The 15,992-nt window shown below is 52.3% G+C and overlaps 1 protein-coding gene across 2 annotated transcripts; it reads left to right on the forward strand.

Annotated features, from left to right (window-relative positions):
• Nucleotides 1-81: 81 nt before the first annotated feature.
• On the forward strand, nucleotides 82-9,308 carry SSTR2 (somatostatin receptor 2). Of its 2 annotated transcripts, none has more exons than XM_029080093.2 (2): nucleotides 82-530; nucleotides 6,255-9,308. In XM_029080093.2, the coding sequence occupies exon 2, from the start codon at nucleotides 6,353-6,355 to the stop codon at nucleotides 7,475-7,477; it is 1,125 nt and encodes a 374-aa protein (XP_028935926.1). In that variant the 5' UTR covers nucleotides 82-530; nucleotides 6,255-6,352; the 3' UTR covers nucleotides 7,478-9,308. The 2 variants fall into 2 exon arrangements, with proteins under 2 accessions (XP_028935926.1, XP_028935927.1); XM_029080094.2 differs by having other exon boundaries at nucleotides 82-257.
• The last annotated feature ends 6,684 nt before the right edge of the window (nucleotides 9,309-15,992 follow it).

Genomic DNA, 15,992 nt, shown 5'->3' on the forward strand with positions numbered 1-15,992 from the left:
GGGGGCGGAGTGCCAGCCGGAGTGACGCAGCTGCTGGGGGGGCTGGGGAGGGGGTGGTCCGGTCTGGGAGACACAGACACACACACACAGACACACACAGGGACAGAGAGAGAGAGAGAGGGAGAGGGAGAGAGAGAGAGAGCCAGAGTCCGCAGCCCCACGCACCAAACGGCGCTGGTTGCCGCAGGTCCTCACCGGGAGCCCCACAGTGCGGGGCTGGAGGAGGGAAGGAGCCGCCCCGCACCCCGGGGACAAAGGTGGGGATCCCCCCAAGGGACAAGGGACGAGGGAGCTCCCCACCTCGGGGGAGCGGGGGGCGTGCGGGGAAAGGAGAGGAGGAGGGAGGAGTGCCGGGGCTCTGGCCACCCCCAGGGGTCCCGGAGGGCGTCCGGGAGGAGGAGGCACGTGCGGGGGGACCCCCCCCCCCCAGAGGGCTTTGGGGTGCAGGGCACGGGGAGGGATATACTGAGCGCCTCCTGGGCGCGGCGCACTGTGCGGAGAGCTCGGGAGAGGACGGCGAGGCGGAGAAGGTAGGCGCGGGTGGGGAGGGTGGGGAGGGGGTCCTGGGGGGGGGTCCCAGGGCGCGGGGGGCCCCTGGATCCCAGAGATGACGGGCTGGTGGCGAGGGGGAATGGGGGGAATGGGCCCATCCGGCCTCAGTGGATCTGACCAGAAGGTGGGTGGGTGGGTTGATGGGGATTTGGGTGGGTGGGTATGGAGGTGGGTATGGGTGGGGGGGTGGGTGAGGAAGACGAGTGGGTGGATGTGGGAGTGGGTGGGCTTGAGTGGGTGGGTGAGTGGGTGGGTGTGGACGTGTGTGGGTGGAGGTGGGATGGGTGTGAATGTGGGTGGGTGGGGGGGGATATGGGTGGGGATGGCGGATGGTGCTTGGCTGGGTGAGTAGGTGGGTGTTAATAATAATAACGATGGTATCTGTTAAGCGCTTACTATGTGGCAAGCACTGTTCTAAGCGCTGAGCACTGTCGATGTGAGTGGCTGGTTGTGGTCGGGTGCGGGTGGCTGAGTGTGGGTGTGGGTCAGACTTGTACCCCTGGGGCTACTTGCCAGGGGCCGCTGATCCCCTTCCCCCGCCCCGCCAGGGCCCGGGGGTTTCTCCCACTGGTGAAAACTTCCCCCGAGCCCCGTCCGGAGCGGAGCCTCCTCTTCCCTCTCTCCAGGGGGAAGGGAGGAGGAGGAGGAGGCAGGGAGGAAGGCAGGACCCCGGAATGGGACCCCCTCCCATCCCTTCCCCAGCACCCCTCAAGGCTCCTGCAGGCCGGCCACCTCTAGCCCGGAGCCCGGGAGCCGAGGGAGATGGAAGGATTGGGGGCAGAGGGGAGACAGAGAGATGGAGGGATTGTGGGCAGAGGGGAGAGAGAGAGAGATGGAGGGATTGTGGGCAGAGGGGAGAGAGAGAGAGATGGAGGGATTGTGGGCAGAGGGGAGAGAGAGAGAGATGGAGGGATTGTGGGCAGAGGGGAGAGAGAGAGAGATGGAGGGATTGTGGGCAGAGGGGAGAGAGAGAGAGATGGAGGGATTGTGGGCAGAGGGGAGAGAGAGAGAGATGGAGGGATTGTGGGCAGAGGGGAGAGAGAGAGAGATGGAGGGATTGTGGGCAGAGGGGAGAGAGAGAGATGGAGGGATTGTGGGCAGAGGGGAGAGAGAGATGGAGGGATTGTGGGCAGAGGGGAGAGAGAGAGATGGAGGGATTGTGGGCAGAGGGGAGAGAGAGAGAGATGGAGGGATTGTGGGCAGAGGGGGGAGAGAGAGATGGAGAGATTGTGGGCAGAGGGGAGAGAGAGAGATGGAGGGATTGTGGGCAGAGGGGAGAGAGAGAGATGGAGGGATTGTGGGCAGAGGGGAGAGAGAGATGGAGGGATTGTGGGCAGAGGGGAGAGAGAGAGATGGAGGGATTGTGGGCAGAGGGGAGAGAGATGGAGGGATTGTGGGCAGAGGGGAGAGAGAGAGATGGAGGGATTGTGGGCAGAGGGGAAAGAGGAGAGATTGGGGGCAGAGGGGAGAGAGATGGAGGGATTGGGGGCAGAAGGGAGAGAGATGGAGGGATTGTGGGAAGAGGGGAGAGAGACAGATTGATGGATTATGGGCAGAGGGGAGAGAGAGAGATGGAGGGATTGTGGGCAGAGAGGAAAGAGAAGGAGGGATTGGGGGCAGAGGGGAGAGAAAAGGAGGGACTGGGGGCAGAGGGGAGAGAGAAGGAGGGACTGGGGGCAGAGGGGAGAGAGAAGGAGGGATTGGGGGCAGAGGGGAGAGAGAAGGAGGGATTGGGGGCAGAGGGGAGAGAGAAGGAGGGATTGGGGGCAGAGGGGAGAGAGAAGGAGGGATTGGGGGCAGAGGGGAGAGAGAAGGAGGGATTGGGGGCAGAGGGGAGAGAGAAGGAGGGATTGGGGGCAGAGGGGAGAGAGAGAGAGAGAGATGGAGGGATTGTGGGCAGAAGAAAAAAGCAACTCCTCCAGAGGCCGCTGGAGCCTGGCTAGTTGGTAAGTCCCAAGGGGCAGAGGAGAAGGAGAAAGGGGGTGTGTGTGTTTGGGGGAGGGGTCCGGAGCGGGCTATTTCTCCCCCAGACCCATCATTCCAGAGAAGCATTTTCCCCTGGGTCCGGTCCCCTTTGAGGGAGGGATCTGGGGGGAGGAGCGGGTGGTATCTTGCAGCCCTTCTCGCTTCTCTGCAAACGGGGTGAGGCCGGTATGGCCGGCGAGGGGGCAGATTTTTCCCTCTTTCTGCCCCCTCTCCCCCGTCGGGGGAGGTGGAGGGAGTTGGGGGACTGTCACCCTCACCTTTTCCTTTAGGATGGTGTGCAGATGGGTCTCCTTGTCCTTCCAGTGTTCTCTCCTGAGCGTTCAGCACAGTGCTTGGCACACAGTAAGCGCTTAGTAATAATAACGATGGTATTTGTTGAGAACTTACTATGGGCCAAGCACTGTTCTAAACGCTGGGGTAGATACAAGGTAATCTGGTCCCACGTAGGATTCACGGTCTTAATCCCCATTTTCTAGATGAGGTAACTGAGGCACAGAGAAGTGAAGTGACAAGAGGGGGAGCCGGGATTAGAAGCCACGACCTCTAACTCCCAAGCCCGGGCTCTTTCCACTAAGCCACGCTGCTCAATAAATAGTACTGATGGATCGATTGGCTTCGCTGTTCCTCTACAAGGGGTGGAAAAGAGAGGGAAAGGGGGGTGTGGGCTGGGCATGGAAACGGGACAGGTGTGGGTGGGGAGCGAGAGGACTCAGGAAAACCCCTCATTCCAGCCCGGGGCTTGAACCCCTAGTTGCCTTCTTTCTTGCCAAAAGAAGCTACTTTTATCATGAATAATAATAATTAATAATAATAATGGTATTTGTTAAGAGCTTACTACGTGTCAGGCACTGTACTAAGCACTGGGATGGAGACAAGCAAATCGGGTTGGACACGGTCCTGTCCCCCATAGTGCTCACAGTCTCAATCCCCGTTTTACAGATGATTTAACTGAGGCAGAGAGAAGTAAAGCGACTTGCCCAAGGTCACACAGCAGACAAGTGGCAGAGTCGGGATTAGAACCCATGACTTTCTGACTCCCAGGCTTGGGCTCTATCCACTAAACCACACTGCTTTTCCACGTCCCGAACTCTGTGAGTCCATTCCACTGAAAGCTCGTCGTGGGCAGGGGACGTGTCTACCAATTCCTTTATAGGGACTGACTCTCCCAAGCGCTCAGCATAGCGCTCTGCACACAAGAAGCTCTCGATAAAAGCAATCGTTCGATGGTTTGACTGATTGATCAGACCCGACCCGAGAGGAAGGGGCCGGGTCGGTGAGCCAGAGTGCAAAGGCCCCCCTGTAAATTGCCCCGGAGGCCCTTTAGGGTTGAAACCCGGGGACCAAGGCCGGAGAGCAGCCCTGGCTAGTAATGAATGGAAAATCCACAGAGATGGCCTAAGGGGAGTCTTGAGGTGGTCGAAGGGCTAGGGAGATCAATTACCTTGGGGGAGGGAGGGTGTTTAAGATAGATCCAAGATCCTTCACCGTCACTTCATCCCTAAAATCCTCCCCTTGCTCTGCATCCAAACTGCTAGGACCTGAATACATTCACTTATCTCTATTCCTCTTGGAAAACTCTATCAGCCTCCCTGCTGCCCTCCCTGCCTCCTGCCTCTCCCCACTCCAGTCCATACTTCACTCTGCTGCCCGGATTGTTTTTCTACAGAAACGTTCAGGACATGTAACGCCCCCTCCTCGAAAACACTCCAGTGGTTACCCACCCACCTCCGCATCAAACAAAAACTCCTCACCACTGGCTTTCCAGCCCTCCAGCACCTTGCTCCCTTCTGCTTCACCTCACTACTCCCCTGCGACCACCCAGCCCACACACTTCGCTCCTCTAATAGTGACCTTCTCGCTGTGCCTCCATCTCCTCTATTTCACCGCCGACCTCTTGCCCAAATCCTGCCTCTGGCCTGGAACACCCTCCTTCCTCAATTCCAATGGTCAGTTATTCTCCCTGCTCCTTATTGAAGGCATAACTCCTCCAGGAAGTCTTCCCTGACTTAGCCCCCCTTTCCTCTTCTCCCTCTCCCCTCTTCATCGTCCTGACTTGCTTGCTCTGTTCTTCCCCCCTCCCAGCCCCACAGCACTTATGTCCATATCAGTAATTTACACTAATGTCTGTCTCCCCATCTCTAGGCTGTGAGCTCATTGTGGGCAGGAAAGGTCACTGATGTACTCTCCCAAGCGCTTAGTACAGTGCTTTGCAAATATGCCTGAATGAATGAATCTAAGACCACAACATTCCCCGTCTTTAAAACCCTACTAACATATCTCAGTGGCATTTATTATTAATAGTAATAATTGTTGTATTGAGCGTTTTCTTTGTGCCAAGCACTGTTCATTCGATAGTATTTATTGAGCCCTTACTATGTGCAGAGCACTGTACTAAGCGCTTGGAATGGACAATTTGGCAACAGATAGAGACCATCCCTGCCCAATAACGGGCTGTTCTAAGCCCTGAGGTAGATATAGGGTAATCGGGTTAGAGTCCCTGTCCCACAAGGGGCTCACAATCGTCAACCTCATTTTACAGGTGAGGTAACAAGCAGAGAGAAATGAAGTAACTTGCCCAAGTCACACAGCAGACATTCACTGAGCACTTATTATGTGCAGAGCACTGTACTAAGTGCTGGGGAAAATACAATAGAACTAGCAGATACGTTCCCTGACTAAGCTCTCATCCCTCTCATCTCCATCTCATCTCACCATATTCTTCACCATTATTCTCCCCACCATTATTGTTGTCTTTTACTTTCCCAAGCGCTTAGTACAGTGCTCTACACGCACTAAGCTCTCAATAAATATAAGTGAATTAATTCTCCCTCCCTACTGCTAAAACGATACCATCTACCCCATCCTCACCCCAAGCAGCACTTATGCACATATCCCTAATACTCAATTTCTTCCCTTACCTGCAAAGTATTCTAATGCCTGCCTCCTCCGCTAGACTGTCAGTTAATAGAGACCAAGGATTCTTTCTCACAAGCCTTTTTTAAAAAAATGGTATTAAAGCGCTTACTATGAGCTAGGCACTGCGCTAATCGCTGGGATAGATGCAAGTTAATCAGGATGGACTCGGTCCATGTCCCTCATGGGCTCAGTCCATTCTCATTTTACAGATGAGGGAACTGAGGCACAGAGAAGTGAAGTGACCTGTCCAAGGCAACACAGAAGACGAGAGGCAGAGCTAGGATCAGAATCCAGGTCCTCGCTCTTTCCACTAGGCTCTGCTGCTTCTCGTGAACTGTGAGCCCCATGCGGAATATGGATTATGCCCAACCTGATTATCTTATATCTACCCAAGTGCTGAGCACCGTGCCTGGAACATAATAAGTGCTTAAATACCTTAAATAAAACTATTCCAAGCACTTGGTACAATGCTGTGCACAGAGTAAGTGCTCTGTAAATACAACTGATCGATCGATAGGGATGCCAAAAGGCCATGTCTTCTAGTTTTTGTTTTTTAAACCACCAAGTCCCCTTTTCCCTCCACCCTCCCCACCACCTGCTACTAGCTGGCTGTGCTACCCCAGGTATAATTGTTTACCCTCTCTGGACTCCACGAGCGACTTCTGTAAGCTCGCTGTGGGTAAGGAATGTATCTGTCTATTGCTCTCTCCAGCGCTCCATACAGTGCTCTGCACACGACCAATACGACTGAATGAACGAATGACTGTCGGCTTACCAGGGTGTTTCTTTTGACTTTGCAGATGTCACACTCGGCCTGTGGGTCGCCCCTCTCCACCAGCAAGAGAATCGTGTGAAACATCCCGGGGGTCGACAGGGGAAGCCCGGCGGAGCGGCAGCCATGGACCCGGAGGCCCCACCGCCCACCGGGAGCGGTCCGTGGCTCCCCCCGCCCTTCGACCTGAACCTCTCGGCCGGGGTGGCCCCCTCTTCCGCGGTCAACACATCGGCCAATGCGACGGACCCGGTGTTCGACTCGACCAGTAATGCGGTCCTCACCTTCATCTACTTCGTGGTGTGCGTGGTCGGGCTGTGCGGGAACACGCTGGTCATCTACGTCATCCTCCGCTACGCCAAGATGAAGACCATCACCAACATCTACATCCTCAACCTGGCCATCGCCGACGAGCTCTTCATGCTGGGCCTGCCCTTCCTGGCCGTGCAGGTGGCCCTGGTCCACTGGCCCTTCGGGAAGGCCATCTGCCGGGTGGTCATGACGGTGGACGGCATCAACCAGTTCACCAGCATCTTCTGCTTGACCGTGATGAGCGTGGACCGCTACCTGGCTGTGGTCCACCCCATCAAGTCAGCCAAGTGGAGGCGGCCCCGGACAGCCAAGATGATCAACGTGGCCGTGTGGGGGGTCTCCCTGCTGGTCATCCTGCCCATCATGATCTACGCCGGCGTCCGGGGCAACCACGGCCGCACGAGCTGTACCATCAACTGGCCGGGGGAATCGGGGGCCTGGTACACGGGCTTCATCATCTACACCTTCATCTTGGGCTTCCTGGTGCCCCTGTCCATCATCTGCGTCTGCTACCTGTTCATCATCGTCAAGGTCAAGTCCTCCGGCCTCCGCGTGGGCTCCTCCAAGAGGAAGAAGTCCGAGAAGAAGGTCACCCGGATGGTGTCCATCGTCGTGACAGTCTTCATCTTCTGCTGGCTCCCCTTCTACATCTTCAACGTGTCCTCGGTCTCAGTCGCCATCAGCCCCACCCCGGCCCTTAAAGGCATATTTGATTTCGTGGTGGTCCTCACCTATGCCAACAGCTGCGCCAACCCCATCCTGTATGCTTTCCTTTCCGACAACTTCAAGAAGAGCTTCCAGAACGTTCTCTGCCTGGTCAAGGTCAGCGGCGCGGACGACCGGGAGCGAAGCGACAGCAAGCAGGATAAGTCACGTCTCAACGAGACCACGGAAACCCAGAGGACTCTTCTCAACGGAGACCTCCAGACCAGCATCTGAGTCGCCCGAGAAGCTGCCTCCTGGCCCCAAGTCTGGGGGTTTGAGGTCGGGGGTCCCCTTCATCCCACAGCTCCTTGCCGGGTGTAAGAGTAAGGGGCCAATGTGGGGGGTGTCCGTGCCCTCTGTCTGAATTTGGGCCAAAGCACAAAATCCACGTCCTGCTTTGAAGCGGACTCACGTTTCCCGGTGCACGCAGGGCGATCCGAGTGAGGAGAGGAGGCAATCCCGCTGAGAGGATGTTTCCAAGGGAGCTGAAAATCTTCTGGTGAAAATAGGAACCTGTGTGTGTGTGTATGTGTGTGTCTGATGTTAATCGTGTGTTTTTTTACCTGAACTCCACCCATCGCCCATATATATCGCTCCCTCACCCTTGGCAGTCCTCCCTCCATTTGCTGTGTACACCCTCACATCCAAATCTAGCCAGGCAGAGGCACGGCGTCGAATCCAGGAATTCCCAGAAAGACACGTGTCCCTGCATTCGACCGGCTCCCGTTGGATATGAGGGGAGCGCAAGATACGCCGGAGAAAGAATCCCATCAGATTCGCCTCATCTTCTCCTCTGCCGGGCTGAGGGACATCCTGAGTTGATGTACCAAGGCAAGCCTGGTGGATGATGATACTGCAGTGCTCTCCCACGTGGCTTTAATTTTCCTGGGGGGAAGCCGTGGGGGGGGAAAATACCCCATCGCGAGAGGCAGAAATGGACTGGTGTCGGTTCTCGCTAGTCACCCTGCTGTGAAATCAATACTGTAAAATGAACTCTAGATGCCCGTTTTGAAGTATCAGACCTCCAGATGGGATTCCTAATGAATGGAAGGGGAAATAGAATCCAACTGGACGGGAAACAGAATCCAAATGGACTTTCCTCAGAGAGGCTTTCAAAGACTTCATCCCAGGTGGATGTTTGCTGGCCGAAAGCCGTGGGATATACACGCAGTTACCTTTCGTAAGCATTCACAGTCTCTCTCACTCTATCACGTGAGGTGCTCACAAAGCCGGGGATTCTCTCAACTCGTTCAGCTCTCGAGTCCGCAGTCCCCATTTTCAGCCCCTGGGGAATCCTTCCAGGGTGACATACCAGGCTGGCTACGTTACGTCCCCTGAGGGCATCGGTGGTACCGCCCGAGATGAGGCTTCGGTCCAGCCGGCGATCTGCAGAGAAATGAGAACCGGAGATCTAAATTTCGTACAAAGCCACACGATCTTTGCCGTTCGCCCCGTTCTACAGAAAGCCTCAAAGGTGATCCGCTTTCCGAAAACCCATGATTTCATCTCCGCTGTTGATTAACATGGAAGGAGGCTGGACTGGGGCATCCTGGGGGAGCTAATTGAATTTAGGCCTCCACCCCAGTTTCTTCAACCGGGTTTCCGAGTGGTTCTCCTTTATTCCTTCCTCACGGACGCCAAGTTCTCTGCCAGGGAAAATCCCTGCGGTTCCCAGTTTGTAGGTCTAGAGGAAAATGCTTTATGGGGTGCCATTTGGGATGGGGAATTTCAGATGAATCAGAAAAGCCTCAAAGAATAGTCTTCAAAGAGGCCTGAGAGGAAAGGGCGAGCTGGCCAGGATATGGCTAACACCCTAGTCTTAAAGTGTGGACTGCGAGAGGACACATCGCATCTTGGGGCACCCTGAAACGCAGGCAGGCACCCTAACCAGACCTGAACTTTCCTTGGTTCTGGTTCTGTTAGTGCTAGAAGGCACCCCCTCTGTGTGGCTCCATTTCATTTCTCCCAGCGGTCTAGTGGAGCAGCTACTGATTAGTTCACTTACATCTGTTTCCTACGTGAGAGGATGCTTGGATTATTTGTAGTAATAACAATAGTGATAGTATTTGTTAAGTGTTTACTGTGGACCAAGCATTGTGCCGAGCGCTAGGTTTGGAGCAAGGTAATCCAACTGGACACATTCGGTAACCCAACTGGACACCATCCCCGTCTCAACCGGAATTTGTGGCCTAAAGTGGAGAGACAGCGGGGGTTTTATCCCCAGATGATACTGAGCACGGAAGTTAAGTGACTTGCCCAAGGTCACACCGCGGACAAGAGGCGGAGCCCGGATTAGAACCCGTGTTTCCTGAGCTCGATCCCTGTGCTGTTCCACCTGCCCAGCAGCGTAGGTTTCGGGAAAGCTGTATCCTGCTTTCCAAGTCAGGAAAGGCGGATATCAGCATCAACAGGATTAACAGAGGGCAGGTTGGGGGGAGGAGCACTGTAAAAGGCACTTGGGGAGCAAACAGAAAGTCAGAGCTGCGGCAAAAAGAGACGTGGCAGTGACGAGGGCCTGATTCAGGAATGGATGGGGGGGAGGGAGGGAAAGAAAAAAGAGCTCTGGTTTTAAACCTGTCAAGTGTTTATCAATCAGAGCTGATCTAATCATAGGATTTAAAATTGTCAGAGACCTTCGGTCTCAAGCAAACAACTCCTAGACCGAACCCTCAGTAAAAATCAACATTTCACAAGCAACAGGAACAATTAATGTTTAGAATAAATTACCCACAAGAGGCCCCTGGGGTCAATTCTGAGCTCATGAATCGATCGATATCACTCAATCTGTAATATTTATGGAGCGCTTGCTGTGGGTAGAGCACTGTACTAAGTGTTTGGGAAAATATGATAGAGTGTTTAGACAATGATATCTGACCTCTGGGATTTTATAATCTATTGGGGAGACACGCAGATAATTTAGAGATAGGGGTAAAAAGGAGATAGATACAGGTGTTACTGCCTAAGTTAACGGATTTGTAAACTATGTAGAAAAGGGTAGTTGTGAGGATTTAGCAAAAAAGTGTTGAAGTGACAGGTCGCTATAACCAGAGTGATTAGAGATTAATCAGGGAAGGCTTCCTGGGTTTCAGGCTGGCTCTAAAAATGGGGGAAAGCTGGTGGTCTCTTACATATGATCTCTTACAAATGAAACAGGAGGGAGTTGCTGACAGCAGGAAAGGTGTGCATAAGAAGTCAGTGGTGGAGAGGCTAGATGGAAGCACAGGGAGTAGGTTAGGAGAATGAAGTGTGAGCTGGGGTGTGGTGGGAGAAGACAGTGGAAAAATTGGCTGGGTGGGAACGGATGAATGGCTTAAAGCCAAAGATCACAAGTTTCTGGAAGAGGAAGGCAGGCATGGATAATCAATGGAGGTTTTTGAGAATGGGGAATTGTGTGTAGAATGACGTTTTAGAACAGCGATTTGGATAGCAGAGAAAAGGACTGGAAAGGAGAGAAACCAGAGGTGAGGAGGCCAGAGATGAGGCAGAATGATCAAACTGAGATATGACAAGCGCTCCCGACCAGCACAGTGGCTGTTGAGAGGGAGAGGCAGATCCTGGAAACTGTTTTATAGGAAATCTGACAGGGTGTGGCAACAAACTGAATATGGAGTATGATAGAGGGGAAGGAGTCAAAGATAATGCTGAGGATCTGGGCTTCGGAGCTGGGAAGGAGAGTGGTGTTATCTGCGATGGAAAAGTTAGATGGAGGAGGAGTTCAGTTTGGAATATACTGAGCTTGAGGGGGACTGAAGGACACCCATATAGAGCTATTCTGAAGGCGGGAGGAAATTTGAGATTGCAGAGAACAGAGAGAGGTCTGAGTTGGCAAAGAGCCAGTCACATCAAATTGAAGCCACAGGAGTGGAAGGCTGCATGTTAAGCGAAGAGAGAAGGGGATCCCAGAACCCTGAAGGACGCCCCCCCAGCCAGGGTGTAGGAGGCAGAGGAAGACAGAGTGACAGAAACCGAAAAGGAAGAGGCGGAGAGACAGGAGGAGAAAGCCATGCTGGCAAAACCTCGGGGAGATGGTGTTTGAGGAGAGAGAGCCCTGTCAGAAGCACACGGCTAGGATAGAAGAGAGTCTGTTGGATCGGGCTGGGATGAGGTCGTTAGACAGAACAGCCTCGGAAGAGTGGGGAGGGATTAGAGCCAGTCGAGGAGGAACTTCTAAAAGCGGTGTCTACAGCTCATTCGATGAGTTCAGAAAGGAGGGAGAGGTGGGGCGATGGAGAGGGAAAGTGGGTGACCTGGAGCCAGTTTATAGCTGGCAATTTCTCATCCAAATTCTTTCTAGGTCTCTCCCCCTAATCAGAACTCACAAATGAGATTAGCGAGTGTGGGCAGCTTCTCTTACCGTTCTCCATCTAGGATGTTTCACTGCTTCCAAAATGGAATTCAGCCCACACTCTCACAGGAGAAGGCTTCTAAGTGGCTTTTAGTGGCTTTTATCTAGAAAGTGGGGAAGAAAGATTTTTTTCTTCATCCTCTCATCCTCCTAATGATATTTATACTCGGCATATTGAGGGGAGCTGCTGTAACCCCCTTCCGCAGTCTTCCTTCGAGTCCAACTCTGCGTCTCTTAGAACCAGGGCCTCTCCCAGTCTCTGCTTCTGCTTCCTCCCCTCTCCCTCTTTCACTTGTTAGGGATTGAAGATTGGCAGGTAACCTACCTCCCCTCCTCGGTTGTCTCTGACATTATGTATCTGGGCCATGCTTAAAAGCAGAAGTAAATATTAACCAAGGCTTAGTGACAGCTGAATATAAAATATTATCAATACTCCAGGGATTAAAATAGAGGGGAACGTCATTAAAATGAAATATCGTGCCATATTCACGATATGGGGTGCGCAATATTGGGGTGTGTGGAAAAGGGGGGAGCATTCTAAACGGGTGAGGGGGGTAGAAATAAAGCGCAGTATTGGGCTTTGCGGGAAAAGGGGGGAGCGTTCAAAGGGGTGATTAGAAATAAAGCGAAATATTTTGGTGGGCGGGAAAAAGGGGAGCATTTAAAGGGGGTTAGAAATTAAGCGCAATATTGGGGTGTGAGGAAAAAGGGGGACGTCCTAAGCGGGGGGTTAGAAATAAAACGCAATATTGGGCTTTGCGGGGAAAGGGGGGAGCGTTCAAAGGGGTGGTTAGAAATAAATCGAAATATTTTGGTGGGCGGGAAAAAAGGGAGCGTTCAAAGGGGGGTTAAAAATTAAGCGCAATATTGGGGTGCGCGGAAAGGGGGAGCGGGTTTCGAAATAAAGCTCATTATTGGGTGTGCGGGAAAAAGATGGAGCGTTCTAAGCGGGGGAGGTGGTTTAAAATAAAGCGCAATATTTTGGTGGGCGGGAAAGGGGGTAGTGTTCTAAGAGGGGGTTTAGAAATGAAGCGCAATAGTGGGGTGTGACGGAAAAAGGGGAGCGTTTTAAGCGGGGGGAGGGTTAGAAATAAAGCGCAATATTGTGGAGCGCGGAAAAAAGGGGAACGTTCTAAACGGGGGGTTTAGAAATAAAGCGCAATATTGGGGTGTGTGGGGAAAGGGGGTAGGGTTCTAAGCGGGGGGGGCGTTTAAAATAAAGCGCAATATTTTGGTGGGTGGTGAGAAGGGGGAGCGTTCAAAGAGGGGTTAGAAATAAAGAGCAATATTGGGGTGTACGGAAAGGGGGAGGTTTCTTAACGGTGGGTTTTGAAATAAAGCGCAATATTGGGGTGCGCAAAAAACGGGGAGCATTCAAAGGGGGTTAGAAATAAAGCGCAATATTGGTGTGTGCGAAAAAAAGGGGGAGTGCTGTAAGCAGGAGAGGGGGTTTAGGAATAAAGCGCAATATTCGGGTGCACGAACAATGGGTCGCGTTTTAAGTGGGGGAGGGGGGGTTTAGAAATAAAGCGCAATATTGGGGTGCGCAAAAAAAGGGGGAGCGTTCTTAGCAGGGGGGTTAGAAATAAAGCACAATTTTGGGGTGTGCAGGAAAGCAGGGAGCGTTCTAAACGGTTGGTTTAGAAATAAAGCGCAATATTGGGGTGCGTGGAAAAGGGGGGGAGCGTTCTAAACGGGGGAGGGGGTTTAGAAATAAAGGTGTACATCCTCTTGATTCTATTTATCGTAATTATGTTGTCTTGTTTTTGTCTATCTGTCTCCCCCAATTAGACTGTAAACCCGTCATTGGGCAGGGATTGTCTCTATCTGTTGCCAAATTGTACATTCCAAGCACTTAGTACAGTGTTCTGCACACAGTAAGCGCTCAAAAAATACTGTTGAATTGAATAAATGAATGAACAGTGTTCGGAACATAATAAGCACATAACAAATACCATCATTATCATTCTTCTTCTACTCAAACGCTTTCCTTACCCAGATTGCATTATTTGGGTTCTCCTCATTCAACTGATGCTGGACCTATAAGACTGAAAGGGAACTATGTTAGTATGTGAAGAACAAGCACATCTGAAGGGGTAGGGGAAGAAGACACCACAATGAGAACAGAAAAGTGGGGATAGGTACAGTAAGGTGATGAGTCAGGCCTGCAGGAAACAATGTCTTAATTCTGTTGTACTGTACTCTCCCAACCTTGTGATACATTGCTCTACACATAATAACCACTCAATAAATACTACTGATTGATTGCACAAAGGAAGTGTCTCTGAATTTCCATAGCCACAGAGAGAGACTAGAGAACAAAGCAGCTTGAGGAGCCAGGAAGCCTTCTGGGATGATGTGTTAATCCCTTCACCCCACTCCCCACCTCCCTCACAGGCATGAAGGAGATCAGGAAAAGGGTCAGGATGATACCTCCACACAGCCTAGAAGGGAAGACTTTAAGGAAATTACCAGGCCCAGTAGAGCTCCCCGCCCACCCCACCCCCGCACTAGCGAGCCAAAAAGCAGATTCAAAGTTACCCAAAAGAAGCAGCGTGGCTCATTGGAAAGAGCACGGGCTTTGGAGTCAGGGCTCATGAGTTCGAATCCCAGCTCTGCCACTTGTCAGCTGTGTGACTGTGGGCAAGTCACTTAACTTCTCTGTGCCTCAGTTCCCTCATCTGTAAAATGGGGATTAAGACTGTGAGCCCCACGTGGGACAACCTGATTCCCCTATGTCTACCCCAGCACTTAGAACGGTGCTTGGCACCTAGTAAGCGCTTAACAAATACCAACATTATTATTATTATTACCCCCCCAACAGCTCTTTCCTCCTTCTAAACTCAACAGGCACAGACATTGAGAAAAACTCATTCAGCTATGAAATGGCCTCACCCTCTGGAGGCTTATATAGGTAAGGGCGGGGACCGGCCTGAAGTCAGTAATTCACCTGATTGGGAGCAGCTGGGTTAGAGATCAGTTGTCCCGGGAGAAAGCCCCAGCCGATTCGATGGAGGAGGGGGTGACTGTGGGAAAGATAGGGAAGGGGGTAGGGGATAGGATAAAATGGGATCTGTAGCATGAAAGGGTTTGTCCAGGAAAACAAAAATTGCAAGCAGCTGTCTCGGGGGTCTCATCTCTGGCCTGACCCACCACCCCACCTTCCTGTCCTGTATAAATTCCCTTCTCACGGCTCACTGACACTGGACCCAAGGAACAGTCAGGGCAGCCTGGACCTTAAAAGCAGACAGACTATCACTCTCCCCACCTTCAGAGCCTTACTAAAATCACATCTCCCCCAAGAGGTCTTCCCCCACTAAGCCCTCATTTCCTCTATTTAATCATAATAATAATAATTGTGGTGGTTAAGCACTTACTATAATAATAAATTAATACTTATGGTAGGCTTCAAGGCTCTCCATCACCTCGCCCCCTTCTACCTCTCCTCCCTTCTCTCTTTTTACTGCCCACCCCGCATGCTCCGCTCCTCTGCCGCCCACCTCCTCCCCGTCCCCCGTTCTCACCTATCCCGCCGTCGACCCCTGGGCCACGTCCTCCCGTGGCCCTGGAATGCCCTCCCTCCTCACCTCCGCCAAACTAATTCTCTTCCCCTCTTCCAAACCCTACTTAGAGCTCACCTCCTCCAAGAGGCCTTCCCAGATTGAGGTCCCCCTTTTCCCTCTGCTCCCTCTGCTCCTCCCCTACCCCCCTTCACCTCCCCTCAGCTTAGCCCCCTTTTCCCCCCCTTTCCCTCTGCTCCTCCTCCTCTCCCTTCCCCTCCCCTCAGCACTGTACTCGTCCGCTCAATTGTATATATTTTCATTCCCCTATTTATTTTGTTAATAAGATGTACATCACCTTGATTCTATTTATTTGCTATTGTTTTAATGAGATGTTCATCCCCTTGATTCTATTTATTGCCATTGTTTTTGTCTGTCTGTCTCCCCCGATTAGACTGTAAGCCTGTCAGAGGGGAGGGACTGTCTCTATCTGTTACCGATTTGTACATCCCAAGCGCTTAGTACAGTGCTCTGCACATAGTAAGTGCTCAATAAATACTACTGAATGAATTTGTTAAGCACCGACTATCTGCCAAGCACTGTTCTAAGCGCTGGGGTAGATACAAGATAATCAGGCTGCCCCACATGGGGCTCCCAGTCTTAATCCTCATTTTACAGAAAAGGTGACTGAGGCACAGAGAAGTGAAGTGATTTGCCCAAGGTCACACAGCGGACAAGTAGCAGAGCAGGGATTAGAACCCACATCCTCTGACTCCAAAGCCCATGCTCTTTCCACTGAGCCCCGCTGCTTCTCTATGTGCCAGGTACTGTACAGGAGAGAAGAGGAAGAGAGCTGAGTTTGTTTTTATTTTGTGCATGCGTGTTGTGGTTTCTGTTTGATGGC

This window comes from Ornithorhynchus anatinus, chromosome 15 (genome assembly GCF_004115215.2).
Source record: "Ornithorhynchus anatinus isolate Pmale09 chromosome 15, mOrnAna1.pri.v4, whole genome shotgun sequence".
Lineage (NCBI taxonomy): Eukaryota > Metazoa > Chordata > Mammalia > Monotremata > Ornithorhynchidae > Ornithorhynchus > Ornithorhynchus anatinus.